The sequence below is a fragment of the Chelon labrosus genome (assembly GCF_963514085.1).
Source record: "Chelon labrosus genome assembly, chromosome: 19".
Classification (NCBI taxonomy): domain Eukaryota; kingdom Metazoa; phylum Chordata; class Actinopteri; order Mugiliformes; family Mugilidae; genus Chelon; species Chelon labrosus.
The window spans coordinates 17,539,614-17,553,977 of NC_140352.1; the positions used below are offsets into that span (position 1 = coordinate 17,539,614).

Here is a 14,364-nt window from a genome sequence, read left to right on the forward strand (position 1 = left end):
GTACATATTCAACAAATGAGAAATAACATTTTGATTGGTGAATTCTGGTGCTGCCCTGCATATTCTTAGTACCATGCTAGTTGTTTCTAGTCTGTATGCTGTAGGCTAGGCTAGCCATCTCCTAGCACTGCCTTTGTATGTTTAATGGGCAGCTAACAGAGTGATAACAATGCTCTTATCTACCTCCCTACAAAAATTGTAATGTTTCCCAAAAAGTTTTTTATTTTTTTTTATTTTTTTTCTTGTAAGGCAGTTAGGCAACAACCATTGTCAACAAAAGGCTGGTGGACTTACGGGCCAGTTTCAAATTGAGCTAATTAAAGGAACATTAAACATTAAGACAAACTGAGTCATTGTGACGCAGTTTCATAATTATGTATTTCCCTTTAGCTGAAAGTCAGCAGTTAATCAGCTGATAAAGCCTGATGATGAGCACTTGACCATGGTTTGCCAGCACACATGGATAAAGATAAAATGACACCGAGCCTACTGTCACCTCTGGTCAGATCCAGCTCTTTCTAGTTTACCTGTGAAATCAGCGCCCCATTTCTTCACTTTATCTATTTTTTATTTTATTATTATTATTTTTGCTTCAAATGACGTTGACAAGTCCGCTGACATGTTGCTGAAAGCCACCAGAGTGAGGACATGAAGGGGACCGGGATCTCCTGGCGAGGCTGTCTAATGGTTTCGTTGGTATTTGAACCTGAGCCCGCCCCCTTTTCCTCATCGTCCGCGCCGCGCCGCTCAGCAAACCCGGCGCACCAGCGGGACAGTCCGGCTGCAACAGGGGCTCGCTCGGACCACCGCGACCCAAAGCGAATTTCCACAGGAAAAATAATAATAAAACGGGAGTTTTCCTTCGTGTTTCAGCTGCCTGAGGTGAGTTTATATTTAATGTTGTGTTAGTCAATGACTCTATAATGTTCCCCAGGAAGAAAACCAGTCTGTATTCTTCAGTGTTAAGTTTATGGCTTTTATTTTATATAATGATCATGCAGAGACTTCAAAATGTGTTGATTTTCTTGTTAATATAGAGACCTTTCATTTATATTGTTTAATCGTTTTAGGTATTTAACATATTATATGATATTCATATGACATTTACAAAAGATTATTATAAGAGTTCATTTTTATTATATTTGTAGTGTGATACTTTTACCACTGTGTGTGGATAAAATAACTTTAAAGATAACTTTCAAAATGATGTCCTGCTGATATCATTGCTAAGGCATGTTGGGATTAATTATTAGCACTTTTGAAGTGAAAAAACAGTTTAACCAAGTGGCTGAAAAAAATCTTCCACTGACAACAGAAAGAAAGTAAACACACAAGGTTTAGTTTCAGATAAGGTAATGCCATTAAGACTTGTGAAAATGTTGACTGTTATCATACATGGTTTTACTGTACAAACTCCTCACTCATGTGTCTGACATGAAACCCAGTGAGCTCTTCGACGTATTTATATCCAGCAGCAGTAGCAGTATATCATTACTATTTCCACACTGCTGCCTTGGTCGAAATAAATTCTGGCAGTGCTTTGATTTTTTTATTTTTTTTATCACTGCCTTGTAATTACAGAAGTTACACAACATAAGCTATCAATTTTCATGCTTGTCAATGACATTACCAAGATGTACTCCCAATTCTGTGGATTTTGACACGGCGGGGTTGCTGAAGTGGGTGGCCTTGGAAGTGTTTTAATTATGGGGACAAACATGCAGCACGGCATTGGACCTGTAACAAGATTTTTTTTGGGAATGGGGGGTGGGGTGGGGGGGGGCAGTGGCCTTCCGACCCTCCAACCTGCCAGCTAGCCACGAGGGAAGCTGCCATGTGAAATCGCACAAACACACACACACACACACACACACTCACGCACACACAAACACTTGGTGATATAAGAGAGCATAGGCCTGCTAAAGCCCCCGAGTAAACAAACATGCACAGCGGTGATCAATAAAAAGCTAGTCTGCCTCTCTGATGATTATATAAAACCCAATTAATAGCATGCAGTGATGGATCCAGTCGTCCTTTGCTATAGATCCATACAGTCAGAGACTTTTTCAAGTTTAACTGGCTCTTTAGTCCCCTCAGTTAATTTCCCCAAGGCAGACTTGTGGTATATCCTTGTTGAGTCCTTGATATTGCAACATGTTGGTCTCCTGTATGCAGCACCAGATGGTTAACACATGCATGTAATATGTTTCCTGTACATCCCCCTCCGATGATTTACACTAATGATACGGTTTTCATCAAAGCACTTGATTAAACGAGAACAGACATTCCCTGTGGTGTTTCCTCCTTACACTTCATTCCTTTACTTTTTTTACCTGAGCCCTACATTCCTCTAAGAGGGACCCTCTGTGACCTTTAGGTGTCACTGACGCAGCCGAACAGGAATGGGTCAGTTGCAGAGGTGCGAACTCTGAATCCGGCTGCTGTATTTGTTTTCACACCACAGGGTTCCCTGTCTTTTTTTTTTTTTTTTTTTTTTTTGACCACACAAGGTGATGTTGAGGAATTAGCGCCATCATTGACTGTCGTCGCCAAATGGTCACAACTCCCTTTGACAACACCCTAGGATTACACCGTGTTTTTATAAGATAGACCAACCCATCCGTCAACAGCAGACTGGTCACTGCATGGAGGGAAATGTGTGCTAATTCTTTATCTGTGAGCAAACTGAAGATTACCGTACAAATTTGAGTCAGAGAGACTCCGAGATTGCACCAGAATCACTCAAAAATGATGAATGCAATAATAAGGAAGTGAAGGATGCATTTGGTAGATGATGTAGTCTCCAGAGGTCCTGACTGAGATTGAATTTTGAGGCAAAAATCAATATAGACATTTGATAGAAAAAGAAGAGAGATCCGAGGCACTCAAAAAAGATGCATATAAAAACTTTTATTAGACTACTTTTGTTTAAGTAGTCTAATAAAAGTTTTTATATGCATCTTTTTTGAGTGCCTCGGATCTCTCTTCTTTTTCTATATCTGGAATCCCTGCACCGAAGAGCACCAAAAAGGATTTACACCTTGCAGCACTCCAAACAGACCTGTTTTTCTGAATAGACATTTGATACTCAGAAATAGTCCATCAGTCAATAGTTATTTTAAACGATCCATATGGGATGACTTTTCAAATTAATTACTCCGTATGGGGCTGTGTGACCGATGCAGCTATACAAAAAGTTTGAAAGGAGTTTTTCAGCTTTTTCCTAGGCTAGAAGTACAACAACGAAAGCGTAAGGAATGAAACTGGCGGCGTGTTTATGCTTTAAAATGGCAATCTCAAAGATTCACATCTAAATATATGGCTGTTAAGTGATTACCTGTCACCTAATGAGATGACAAAATTATGTCATTAAATTAGATAAAAGTTGTGAACAGGGTGTCTGGAGACACAACCACAGTTGGAAACACACCCATCAACCAGCAGTTATCTTTCTGTCAGACAGTAGGTGAAGCTAATGATCAGTTGACTGATGCAGAGACACAGGTGACACTCTTTGGATCTCTCTAAAGTGAGATTCAAGAACAAACAATTACCACATTATTACCCTCGGTGTGGCCAAAGTGACAGTTTGTACATGTGTGCTTGTATGTACAAACATACTTGGCAATTTTCTGATTCCGAGAAAAGGAAACTGAGATCTTAAAGGTCGCTCTTTTAAGTTAGCATATCTGGCTATTTAAGAAGTCCAGCAAAAAAAAAGGTTTTTGACCAATGTGTGCTAAGCCAAGCTAGCTACTGCTGATAGAAAATGCTAGCAGTAGCTTTAAGTTCAGGAGCTAAATCATGTGTCACTGGCTAACGAGAAACTGCGGTCATACTAGTATATCCTCCAAAACAGTTGTGACTCATCAGAGAATGTACACTGGCCTTCTGAGGGTGTCCTGTGGTGTCTGGCAACATAATGTTGTTAGTGGGGGGCCTTTGGGTCCTATGGGTTGAGGGGAGGGGCCTCTGTGGATCATCCCACAGATACTTGATCAGTTTGGGATCTATTGAATTTGGAGGCCAGGTCAACACCTTGTGTCCATCACGGAGTGTCATTGCTATGGGGTGGGGGTGCCTGGTCTGGTCTAGGTGGGTGGTACATGTCTAAGTAACACCAATGCCAGGCCCAAAAGTTTCCCAGTAGAACATTGTATTGCCACAATGTTATTTACTTCTCCTGTCAGTGGTTTTAATGTTGATCGGTGATCAGCTAACAGCGATGACGACAATATTTCTATGTTACCTCAGACTGATCATTGGAATTTCTGTCTCTTGGTCTGTCTTTGAGTGGCTTGTGTATACAATAAGTTGATTGCAAGTATTTTCTCAACCCATAAACTCACCATCATAAAACTTTATTTAAGTGTCTCTTGTAAGGTAGAAATCCAATGTTAGGGTGAGGGACCATGCATGAGTAGAAATAAGTTTATGTATGAGCATGACAGATATGTAAACAGAAAGAAAGAGGCAACAAAGAAGGCAGATTTGGACTGCCGGCTCCAGCAGATGCAGAAAGTAGAGAGGCTCAGAGAGTATGGATATTTATTGAAGCTTGAAAATGTTTTCTTGGCTGAGGAGGAAGTGTAGCAGTGTTTTGCTTGGATTCAGACTGAGTGTGGATGGTGAAAATGGGAACATAATTGAAAGTCAAAGGGTGACTCTGAAAAATGTGGCCTTATCTTGTATGTTTGTTCACCTGGTTAGCGGGGTTAGCGAGTGGAGGACATGAGAAGAGAGGGAGAGAGAGGGAGGGGAGGGGAAGACCAGCAATAAAACACAAAGTCAAGACAAATGATAGCAGAGTAAACATTTTGTGTTATAGTCATCAAAGGCAGACATTATGGGGTGTGTGTGGCCTGACAGCTGTTTTATTCACACTGTTTCATACTTCATAAGTCAGTGAAGACACTAAGAAAGAAAAAGGGGAACAACTGAAGAGAAGGGAATGGAAAGAAGCAGAAGAAGGAAAGAAACTGAGCATAAAGTGATGGAAAAACAAATAAGAGACAAAAGAAAGATGGAGGCCAATTAAAGTGAGCACAGAAAAAGAGAGAAAGAGAAAAAAAAATGTTGATTCAGACCCAAACATGGTTTCAATCTGTACAGAGGTTGAAATGAAGGATGTTTGACGGTGGTAATCGAGAGAAAGACTCCGCAGACTGATGCTCTGCTCAGGAATGTGTCCGTGCACACACACACACACACCACACACGGCTCTTATTAGACTGTGGTTAGTCTGGTTTATATCCAGTAAAGCCACCTCAAGAAAATACTGTACATAGTGACATAGAAACACTGTATCGAGTCTGTAGTGCAAGAATGTCCCAAATTCCCTTGAAACATCTACCTGGCCAAAGAATTTTAGTTTTAATTTAAAGTTTTAATGCAAAAATGCTCCTTTTTACCAAATTTTGAGACAGTCCATCAATTGGAAGTTGATGTCTCGCTGGTTACTCAAAAACTTTGACCTGCTGGTGGCACTAGATAAAGAGTCAGGGGATGAGAACATCCAGTTTCTATAAATGCAACATCTTTTCTGATGAATGTGCAGAATCTTTAGGGACAAGATCTTGTTTTCTGAAGCTTTCTGGTTTCATTTTGTAATCTGGGTAGTACTGGCCAGCCATATTCAGCTGGCTTTGCCGGTAAGCAGACAAAGAGACCATGCAGGGAGCAAAAGATTTAGAACTAGCTATCTAAAGTTTGGTGTATACCCTCACAATGTATCTACGTAGAACCTATGCCTGTGTTGCTGCAACTTGACGTTACGTTTCTGGATAGGTGTACATCAGGCTACGGCATAGGGTCACAGCTATGACCTTCAGTGTAGATCTGGTGCAGAACCATAAATCTGGCTTAACAAGTCCTGCTTGTCATGAATATACTTTAACAAAAGCTGTCGTAGAGATCTTACAGTTAACTTAGTGAAAAATGCGCAGTTGTAAGCGTTGTCGTGTCCATTCTTGCATCTCAAGTTACTTGTTGGACCGTAAACAATGACCAATGCACAGAACAGGAAATCGTAGTTTATGTGGTGGCTGTGCCAGAAGCCCAGAATCATTGTCAGTTTTCCCCAGAGAAAGATGATGGGTTTCCAGATTATAGGACGTCTAAGGACAATAAGAATCGCTAAAATCAACGTATGACAGTTCATTCGTGTAGGTCTCGACCTCGATAGCCTACATTCCTTCTTTTTTTGTTCATCATACTCTCTTTTACGTCTTATGTTCTTTCCTCTCAGCATCCATTTCTTTTATCCTTATTTTTGCCTCGATTTACCATCATCCCCCTTCACTCCTTTCTGTAAGAAGAATGTAATGAAACCTTTTTTTTTGTCACATCCTACTTCAGTTTAAAGTGAACGGGACTTCCCCTCCCCTCACACTCATATTCTATTTTATTTCCTCTCTTACAGAAATCAGAAGCGGTGGACCAGTGGACCAGGGTGGTAGCAGCCAGGCTTTGTCCAGAAAGAGGCGCCCTACTGTGGATAACGGGGGAGATGAAGGATTAGGGGATAATCCAGGGTATGTCCAAGTCCCTGCTGTCATGAGGTCCCCCATTCTTTGCTGTGATCTAAAACAAAGGGAAGCAGGTTGCAACTGGGATAACACTGAACTTCTTAAACTTAGAAAAGAATCAAAACCTAGTTTTCATCCTTGTAGTGCTTTTCAGGACATTTTATCCGACGCCCGGGGGAGCTGGCTTCCCTCAGAAAACAAAGCAAAGAAGTGCAAAGAAGGAAGGAAAGAGAGTGGATAGGATGTTCAGATAAACTGAGCTTTGCCTGAGGTTTCAGATACATAATATGAGTCAGACGGAGTAACCCCCTCTGAGCTGTGGTCAAAGGTCTTTTAACGGGATTACGGGCAAAGACAAAAGACCAGAGCTTTCCGCAAGAACACAGCCAGAGTAATTAATACCTCCTGTAATACTGTAGGTTATCAATTAGAGGGTTTTCCTTCAAATAATGACATAGTAAGACATATTTCTTATTTGGAACAGCGACTACCTTTGTGTCCATGACCACAGTCACTGGGGTGTTGTTTAAATCAGAGAGGTAGCCTATCGCTTCAGTGCAGTTCATGGGAACATGCACAAGGTCCCTGCAGGCTCATGCCGTCTCAGATTCAAGATCACACCTCGACATACTGGTCCCTGGCGGCCCTTTTGCGAGCCTCGATATGGCTTTACTCAGTGCTGGTATGTGGCATGTTTTCTCCCTCTCTGCTCCCAGATGCCCCTCTTAAAACGGGAGCCAGGGGAAGTGAAGCATAGGGCCTGGGACTGCGGTCAGCAGCAAATTAGAAGGGCTGCCTTGGACCTGACGCAATCCCCATCTCATGAACCATAGCAGGTCATTAATGAAGCCAGACGGGGGCCTCGCATGCACGGGAGGACTGCCGACGTTTAGGTGCTGCAGAGCATGGCTTTTAAAGAGAACCAGAGGTCCATGTCAGGGCTGCCTTATGCTACCAAAATATTTTAGAAATGGATATCAGTTACTCTGCTGGCAAAGAGCAGCACATGACAAAATGCCAGTTTTTCGTCTGCCTTCATTACAGACTTACAGAGGTATGGAGCTCCAAAACTGGAACAAGGCATAGAACTGAACACATCAGTTTATATTAGTCAAATAAATTAAATAGTGTGTAAAAAGAAATAAAAGACTTTATAGTATTTGACATAGACAGTATAAAATAGACAGATTAATTGCAGCTGATAAAGACTAAAATATGGTTAGAAAGTGCTAATTTACATAGCACAGCTTGTTAGCATGAGCATGTAGAAAAGCATTAGCATGCTATGTTTACACTACAGTGACAAATGATAAAATACCGTGTAGGTTTGATTGATATATTTTGATATAGTTTGATTGATCCGCACAAGTTAGTGAGCCTGAAAGGCTGGTGTTGCACTGATGTTTAACACTCAGAGAGAAAACAATACTGCCTTCAGATGGCATCGTTTTTTACATTGGTCATGAGAAGAGTTCATATGAACGGCGCCGTCTTGTGGCATTCACAAACTCGGAAAAGGAAAATTTTGCCTTGTTTCTTGTTCCTGTTATTACTCCTTTGAATTTCTTACATCCAGTTACCTGGTGGTCGTTAGCTTGCTAACCGTTAGCCTCAGTGCCAGTTCTAGTGCCTTCTAGAAACCAGCAGTCGCCTAGCAACAGTGCTCTCGAGGCTTGAGGCCGTTGTTAGCACTTCAACATTGAGTATTTTTTGTACACAACTTCCTATGTCGTAACCAAAAGGTCACATTGAGGCAACTGAAGTTACACGTGACGCGTGAAAAAAACCACGAAAAGTTGCAGATGAAAAAATAACTGTTGGACTAAGACCTAAAAAGAAAAACAAAAAGGAGGAGAAATGAAATGCGTTAGTGAATGTTAAGTAGAACAATCTAATAATAAAATTCTGATAAAATTATTGTTTTACCCAACTATTAGGAGTTTAAAATGTATCTTACTTGTATTTCTGAACAGACCTCGTCAGCCTTGTACTTGTATTTCAACCCTTTTGGAGCTCGATACGCCCACAGTCTGGCACTGCAGCCAAGTAGCAACAGTCATTTTCTTATCAGGAGATTTTCATTATCTCTTCCTATCTCGCCGAGCATACTTTGCCTGTTTATAAACAAATCCCAGGCCATTGAATGAGGCCCGCTGCTTTGCTTTTCGGTGTAATGCAAAATGAACTTTGAGTAACCTGCACGCCAGACAAAGCACAACAAAATGGAAGCAGGAATTCCCTGAAAGGCCACCCATTTCATGGATAAGAAGCAGACTTTGATTTGTTGCACAGAGGAGTAACTGTGGTCTAAATTTAGATGGTTCCAGACCAGTGGACACTGGGAACGCGGTATCCTAAAAACCTGTGGAAAGACAGACGTAGGCAAAAAAAGATGTTACCTTGTTATAACATACAGTATCCAGAGGAACGCACAGAACTCTTTGATTCTCAGATTCCACAGCATAACCTGCAAAAGTCTTCCATTTCTTTCAGTAACCATCAAAATCAAGTACATCCCCGTCTACATAGATGTTTGTTCCCTGTTTTCACTCTCCATAGATGGCTCCATGGTGCGACCGCAGAACCGCTTGCAGCTGGACCTATTTCTGAGCTGATGTTGACAAAGCCCAAAGCAAGCCAGGCGACCTGACCACACTCCGACTGGATCGGCCTCCTCCAGGAACACAACTGCATAGTGTTCTCCTCAATTTATGTCTGTTTAATTCACTCAGCTATGCATAACAACAAGCTACAAAGAGTGGGACACAATTTGGCCTGTACATGATAAGCAGAGATGATATTCCAGTGAACTGTTTGGTGGTGCAGGCCTGGAGTAAACATTTCAGCCTCAGAAATTACACAGTTTCATGATCTGGGAATAACGTTTAAGGGCTGTTTTTCTAGTCTGTACTTTGGACTACTGAACTGTTTGTGATTTTGGCAAAAGTCTAAGAAGGAAATTGTTGTTCAGTTGGATTAAAGGCAATTCCAGGAATTGTTTCAAGTTGATTTTCAAGAACTTTGAAGCTTTTCATCTTCGTGAGCATGAATCTCCAGGAAAAGCTGTCCGGCCTTAAAGGTCTGGTGTCACACTCCCACAGCAAGCGCCGTCATAAAGGCGACCTCACGGTGGACATGATCAGTCCTCCTCTGGGGGACTTCCGCCACACCATGCACGTGGGCCGTGGTGGGGATGTGTTCGGGGACACCTCCTTCCTCAGCAATCACGGTGGGCCAGCCAATGGGAACAATGGGGAAACAGATTCTCTTTCCACCCCTGACAACAAGATCGGAGCATTCTTCTCCAGGACGCTCCGTCAAATCCGGAGGGGCTCTGACAACAGGCCAAGAGAAGCGTCCAAGGATCTGTCTCCGCCGCCTCCCGCCATTTCCCCCATCATTAAGAACGCCATCTCCTTGCCCAGGCTGGATGTGGATATGCCTAATGGGAGTCCCACCTCCAAAGTGCTCTTCCCCAGTACTCAAAGCACGCCAGATGAGAGGAAAAGCTCTTATGGTGCGTATATACTTTTTTTTTTTATGTCTTATCAGAAGCTTATGTATACAAACCCCACCCAGAATTATCGCCTAACTTTGCAGTTTCCTTCAGTTCTGCTGAACATTGTTGGGTTTACTGTCATTAATTTTGTTGTTGTGTTCAGTCTGACTGCTCAGTGCTTTTTCCAGCTGCACTAGACATCTGTTTGCAGCAAAAAAAAGATCTGGTAATCTGACTGCACGCTACCCGCCTTGCACCAAACAACGGATGAGCAAAGTTAGCATATGACATTAAGCAGCAAAATGGACAAATATTTCCCTCAGGATTTGGTGGAGACCAAAAATAGAGTTAGAAGAGAGTGAATGTTCGACTTACATTCCTTATGTGGTCATAAACACAACTCTAAATGAAGGCTGATGTTACTCAGCTTATGCTGGAACAGAGAAAGCTGCATAAGGTGATAATTCTGCATGTCAGCGTTGTGTCCATTGCTTCATTCCTCCCCTAAGAGGCCAAACAATCCATTAATATGGGCTAAAGTCGACCAACTTGTTTGTCTGAATTTGTCTGTTTTGTCTGTATAATGCGTTTCTTTCCATGTAAAGAAGCTGAAAGAAGCTTTTTAATTTTGAAGAAATAACCTTGCCAGTGCTTTCGAATAATCGAAAAACTTACCGGACATGACGGCATTTAATCTATTTTTGCCTTGTTATTGAAGGATTAAGCAAATCACACCACCAAATCCCAAAATTGTTCCCGAGCTCAGGGCTATGTATGTTCCCTCAAATTAAAAGGTAGCATCGCCAAACAAAGCAAAACATGTGGTCAAAGGTCAAATGAGTTAACCGACGCTAACTGGCAACTACAGTTGGCGGTTGTGTGTAGAGCTGCAGTGAAACTCATCCGTCAGTTCTAGCCAGTAATCTAGAGCCAGATTTGCCCCAGATGTCCTTATGAATCACCTTGGCCCATAATCAGCAGCGTTCACACTGATAACACAGAGATCCAGACAGAGCTGGCAGCAAGCTGTCTGGGAGGCTGTTTGAATGACCCATGTTAACACCACACTCATGGCTCATGCAGTCTGGACCCCCTGTGCATGTGTGTGTTGTGTGTGTGTTGTGTGTGTGTGTGTGTGGTCTTGTTTTTATTAACTTGTGGGGCATGTACGACTGTTGTGGAGACATTTTGTTGTTGCGGGACCCACAACCTTTTGAGGGTTAAAACTTGTTAAGACTTGGCTTTAGGGTGAAGGGTTACAATTAGGTTGTAATAAGGGCAAAGGGCAAGTGGCTGAGAAATGCAAGTTCATGTGTGTGTGTGTGCGTGTGTGTGTTCTCATTATTAATAAAATGGGGGAAAAAACATCCAATTAGTTCAAGTTAAACTTGATCAAGTTAAAAAAATAAACTGAATATAGTTGAGGAATAATGTGTGAAGAATGGTTACCACTTAACCAGAAGACCATTAGCTTAGCATAAAAACTGGACAAATGCAATTTACTAGCTAGCACTTTTGTCTGTTTTGTTACAAATAAAGTATAATCTCTTAATTACAGGGCTTGATTGGTAGATTTCGTTAACTTCTCAAAGAGTTAAGCTAACAATTTCCCTCTTAATGGTAATTTAAGCTAACCTATAGCATGTCTGTAGCTTCATATTTCGCGTAGCCTTAAAGTGCTCTCTTCTAACCTGGCTATCAAAAAGAAAATGGGTGTATTTCCCAAAATAAACTAAATAATTGGTGTAAAATAAGTGTTCTAAAAGTGATCAGAATACATAAGTAAAATGTGACCATATTAGGGATAGCAGTCCAGTTTTGGTTATGTGGGTAAAAAGTCCAAAACATTGAGTGAAAAGTAAAACTCCCTTTTGCAGTGATATCTGAAGCTACTTTAACTCCCCGCTTATCATTCATTACGACACTTTGAAGTTTTTCCCTCGACCAAATCCTCCATAAACCAGTTTTACCGACGAAATCTTCCTCATTCCCTGGTTAAAATGTGTTAATCTGTGAAATCAGATGCTGTTTTTTGTGTTGTTTTTTTTGGTTGAATGGAAAACCTCCAGACTCTTGGCCCTGTTTGGCTGGCATTGACAAGCGCTGTGGTAATTCACCCATTTGGGTCACGCAGGCAGGCAGCAGAGTGTGTGACTTGTTAAGTGATCTGGCAGGGCCTGGCAGATGATTCACTGTTTGCACAGCAGAACAACTCAGCACTTTGCATGCTTTTTTTTTTTGTACGGCATGTCACGTTAAACAGGATGGGTTTACATCGCCACCTGTTGGAAGTGTATATTAGGTCAGGCTAAAAGTGTGACTGCATAATAATCTGACTAAAGTAAGAACGTTATAAGAAGAGAGCAGGTACAAAAAAACCCAAAAAACTGCCTAATCTGCCTACCACCAATCTAAAGGTCTCTGATTCAGCTTTTTTGTTTCATCTATACAAATGTAAAAATATCTGTCTGCGGTTTTGCAGGGGTATTGAGTGATGCACTGTTTCCAGGTAGGATGAAGTGACTTCTTTGACGGCCAAGGCGTCAAAGCCACATCCCCCATAAAACCACAGCTTTGCCCCTTTTGCAACCTTAGAGATACATTTGCTGGTTCACTCTGTTTGTAGTCTCTGTGCCGATTTAAATGTTTCTTTTCTGTCAGAAAGAACACATTTGGGTCAAACTGAAAAAAAAGTCAAATGTGCTTTAATTCACGTGTTAATGTCTGTTCCTCAGGGCTGGAGTCTGGTTTCGTCACTTTGCCTCGTCTCTCCCGCTCTGAGCGTCAGCAGCCCTCCATCTCCCTCCCCACTTCCTGCTCCCCCAACATTCACCGCGGCTCTCTGACCGACCCCACTGATGCCATCTTATCCACCTGCTCCACCTCAATGGCGACCTCTGCCCCCAGACACACCGCCGCCGCCACGGCCTACTCCGACTCCCTCCCTTCCCTCACCTCCCTGGACACCTTCACCTTCGACCTCGGCCCCTCCCTCATGAGCGAGGTGTTCGGCCTGATCGACAGCCACGCGGAGGATCACGTCCATGCCTGGGAGGGAGAAGAGGTGGGGTCAGCGTGCGGGCTGACCAATGATGGATCGGAGATGGACTCAGCTACTATCTCATATGTGGATTCCCTGCTGAGGGAGGATTGTGGGAGCAGGAAGAGCCCGCACGGGGCTGAATCGGACGAGGAGGAGGGGAGCACAATGGAGGTGAACGGGCTTTCTGTTAAAGTACCCGATGTAGTAATGGGGTCTCCTGAACGAGCGGTGGTGGGGATACGGATGGAGAGCGAGAGGTTCCAGAGTGCTACAGATGTGCTTGCACGCCACTACGGCGGCAGCCTCTTAAAGGGACAGAGCAGGATGGAGGCCGCAGATTCAGAGATGATGATCATGAGCCAGCCGAAGAAGAAAATGTCCTACAGTTACACGGACGACGAGGACGAAATCAAAGTCTGAGCTGAGCAAATCGAATATGAGCAAATGACATATTTTTGAAAATATATGATTCCTCTGTAATTCCAATCATCTAAAATCATCGTACAACATCGTTGACAAGGCTGGTTCTGTTGACAGGATGACCATGAACCCAGTGTCACTAGTACTTCTTATTTCTATGCAATCGTGCTCCAAGGATGTACAGTTTTGATGCAAACCTGCTGCTGAATGTACCTAAAAGGAGCGAAAGACTCAATGCTGTGTGTTTCCTGCTCTGCACAGAAAGGATTTTAACAAATAACTGAAGGAGGAAAGTGGAGGATGCACCAGAGAATGTAGTTAGGATCGTGTCAGAAGAAACATCCAAAGCCCGTCATTCACTTTATGCAATTCACACTTCCTCATCTGCGCTAGGCAACATCACTAATGTGAACACCGAGAGGAAGTCTGGATAAGAAAAAATATATTTAATCTTATTACAAACTTTTTTTTGGCATCGCTACAATCTCTTGTCAGCTTTTCACTCAGGAATAACCAGGAGAGAAAAAGGGAAGAGAAGTGGTGAGAGAATGGGAATCTCTCATTAAGATCTGCGTCAGCCGAATTATTCTTACACTACATGGACTGAGGAAATATCCAAGTAACATTTGCTAGATGCAACTAAAACCATATAACTGTTCATTTTATGCTGCAGACCTTCTATATAGATACTCCGTGCACCTTTTCTTGATTATAAAGTCTGACCCCTGTATTGCTTTTTATAGAAGAATCGTCATTTATATGTTATTTTATACGACTGTGCATTAAGATATCAAATGACCTCCCATAAATATGTACCTACAGTATGAGCACCCACAGTACATCCTTATGCTGCAGTCAGTACCAATGATATACTA

At 42.2% G+C, this 14,364-nt stretch overlaps 1 protein-coding gene across 2 annotated transcripts; it reads left to right on the plus strand.

Moving 5' to 3' along the window:
* Positions 1–767: 767 nt before the first annotated feature.
* cdc42ep1a (CDC42 effector protein (Rho GTPase binding) 1a) lies at positions 768–14,332 on the plus strand. Of its 2 annotated transcripts, XM_084567882.1 has the most exons (4): positions 768–882; positions 6,422–6,533; positions 9,087–10,044; positions 12,762–14,332. In XM_084567882.1, exons 3-4 carry the CDS (start codon positions 9,573–9,575, stop codon positions 13,487–13,489), a joined length of 1,200 nt encoding a protein of 399 aa, XP_084424008.1. In that variant the 5' UTR covers positions 768–882; positions 6,422–6,533; positions 9,087–9,572; the 3' UTR covers positions 13,490–14,332. The 2 variants fall into 2 exon arrangements, with proteins under 2 accessions (XP_084424008.1, XP_084424009.1); XM_084567883.1 differs by lacking the exon at positions 768–882 and having other exon boundaries at positions 6,397–6,533.
* Positions 14,333–14,364: the final 32 nt, after the last annotated feature.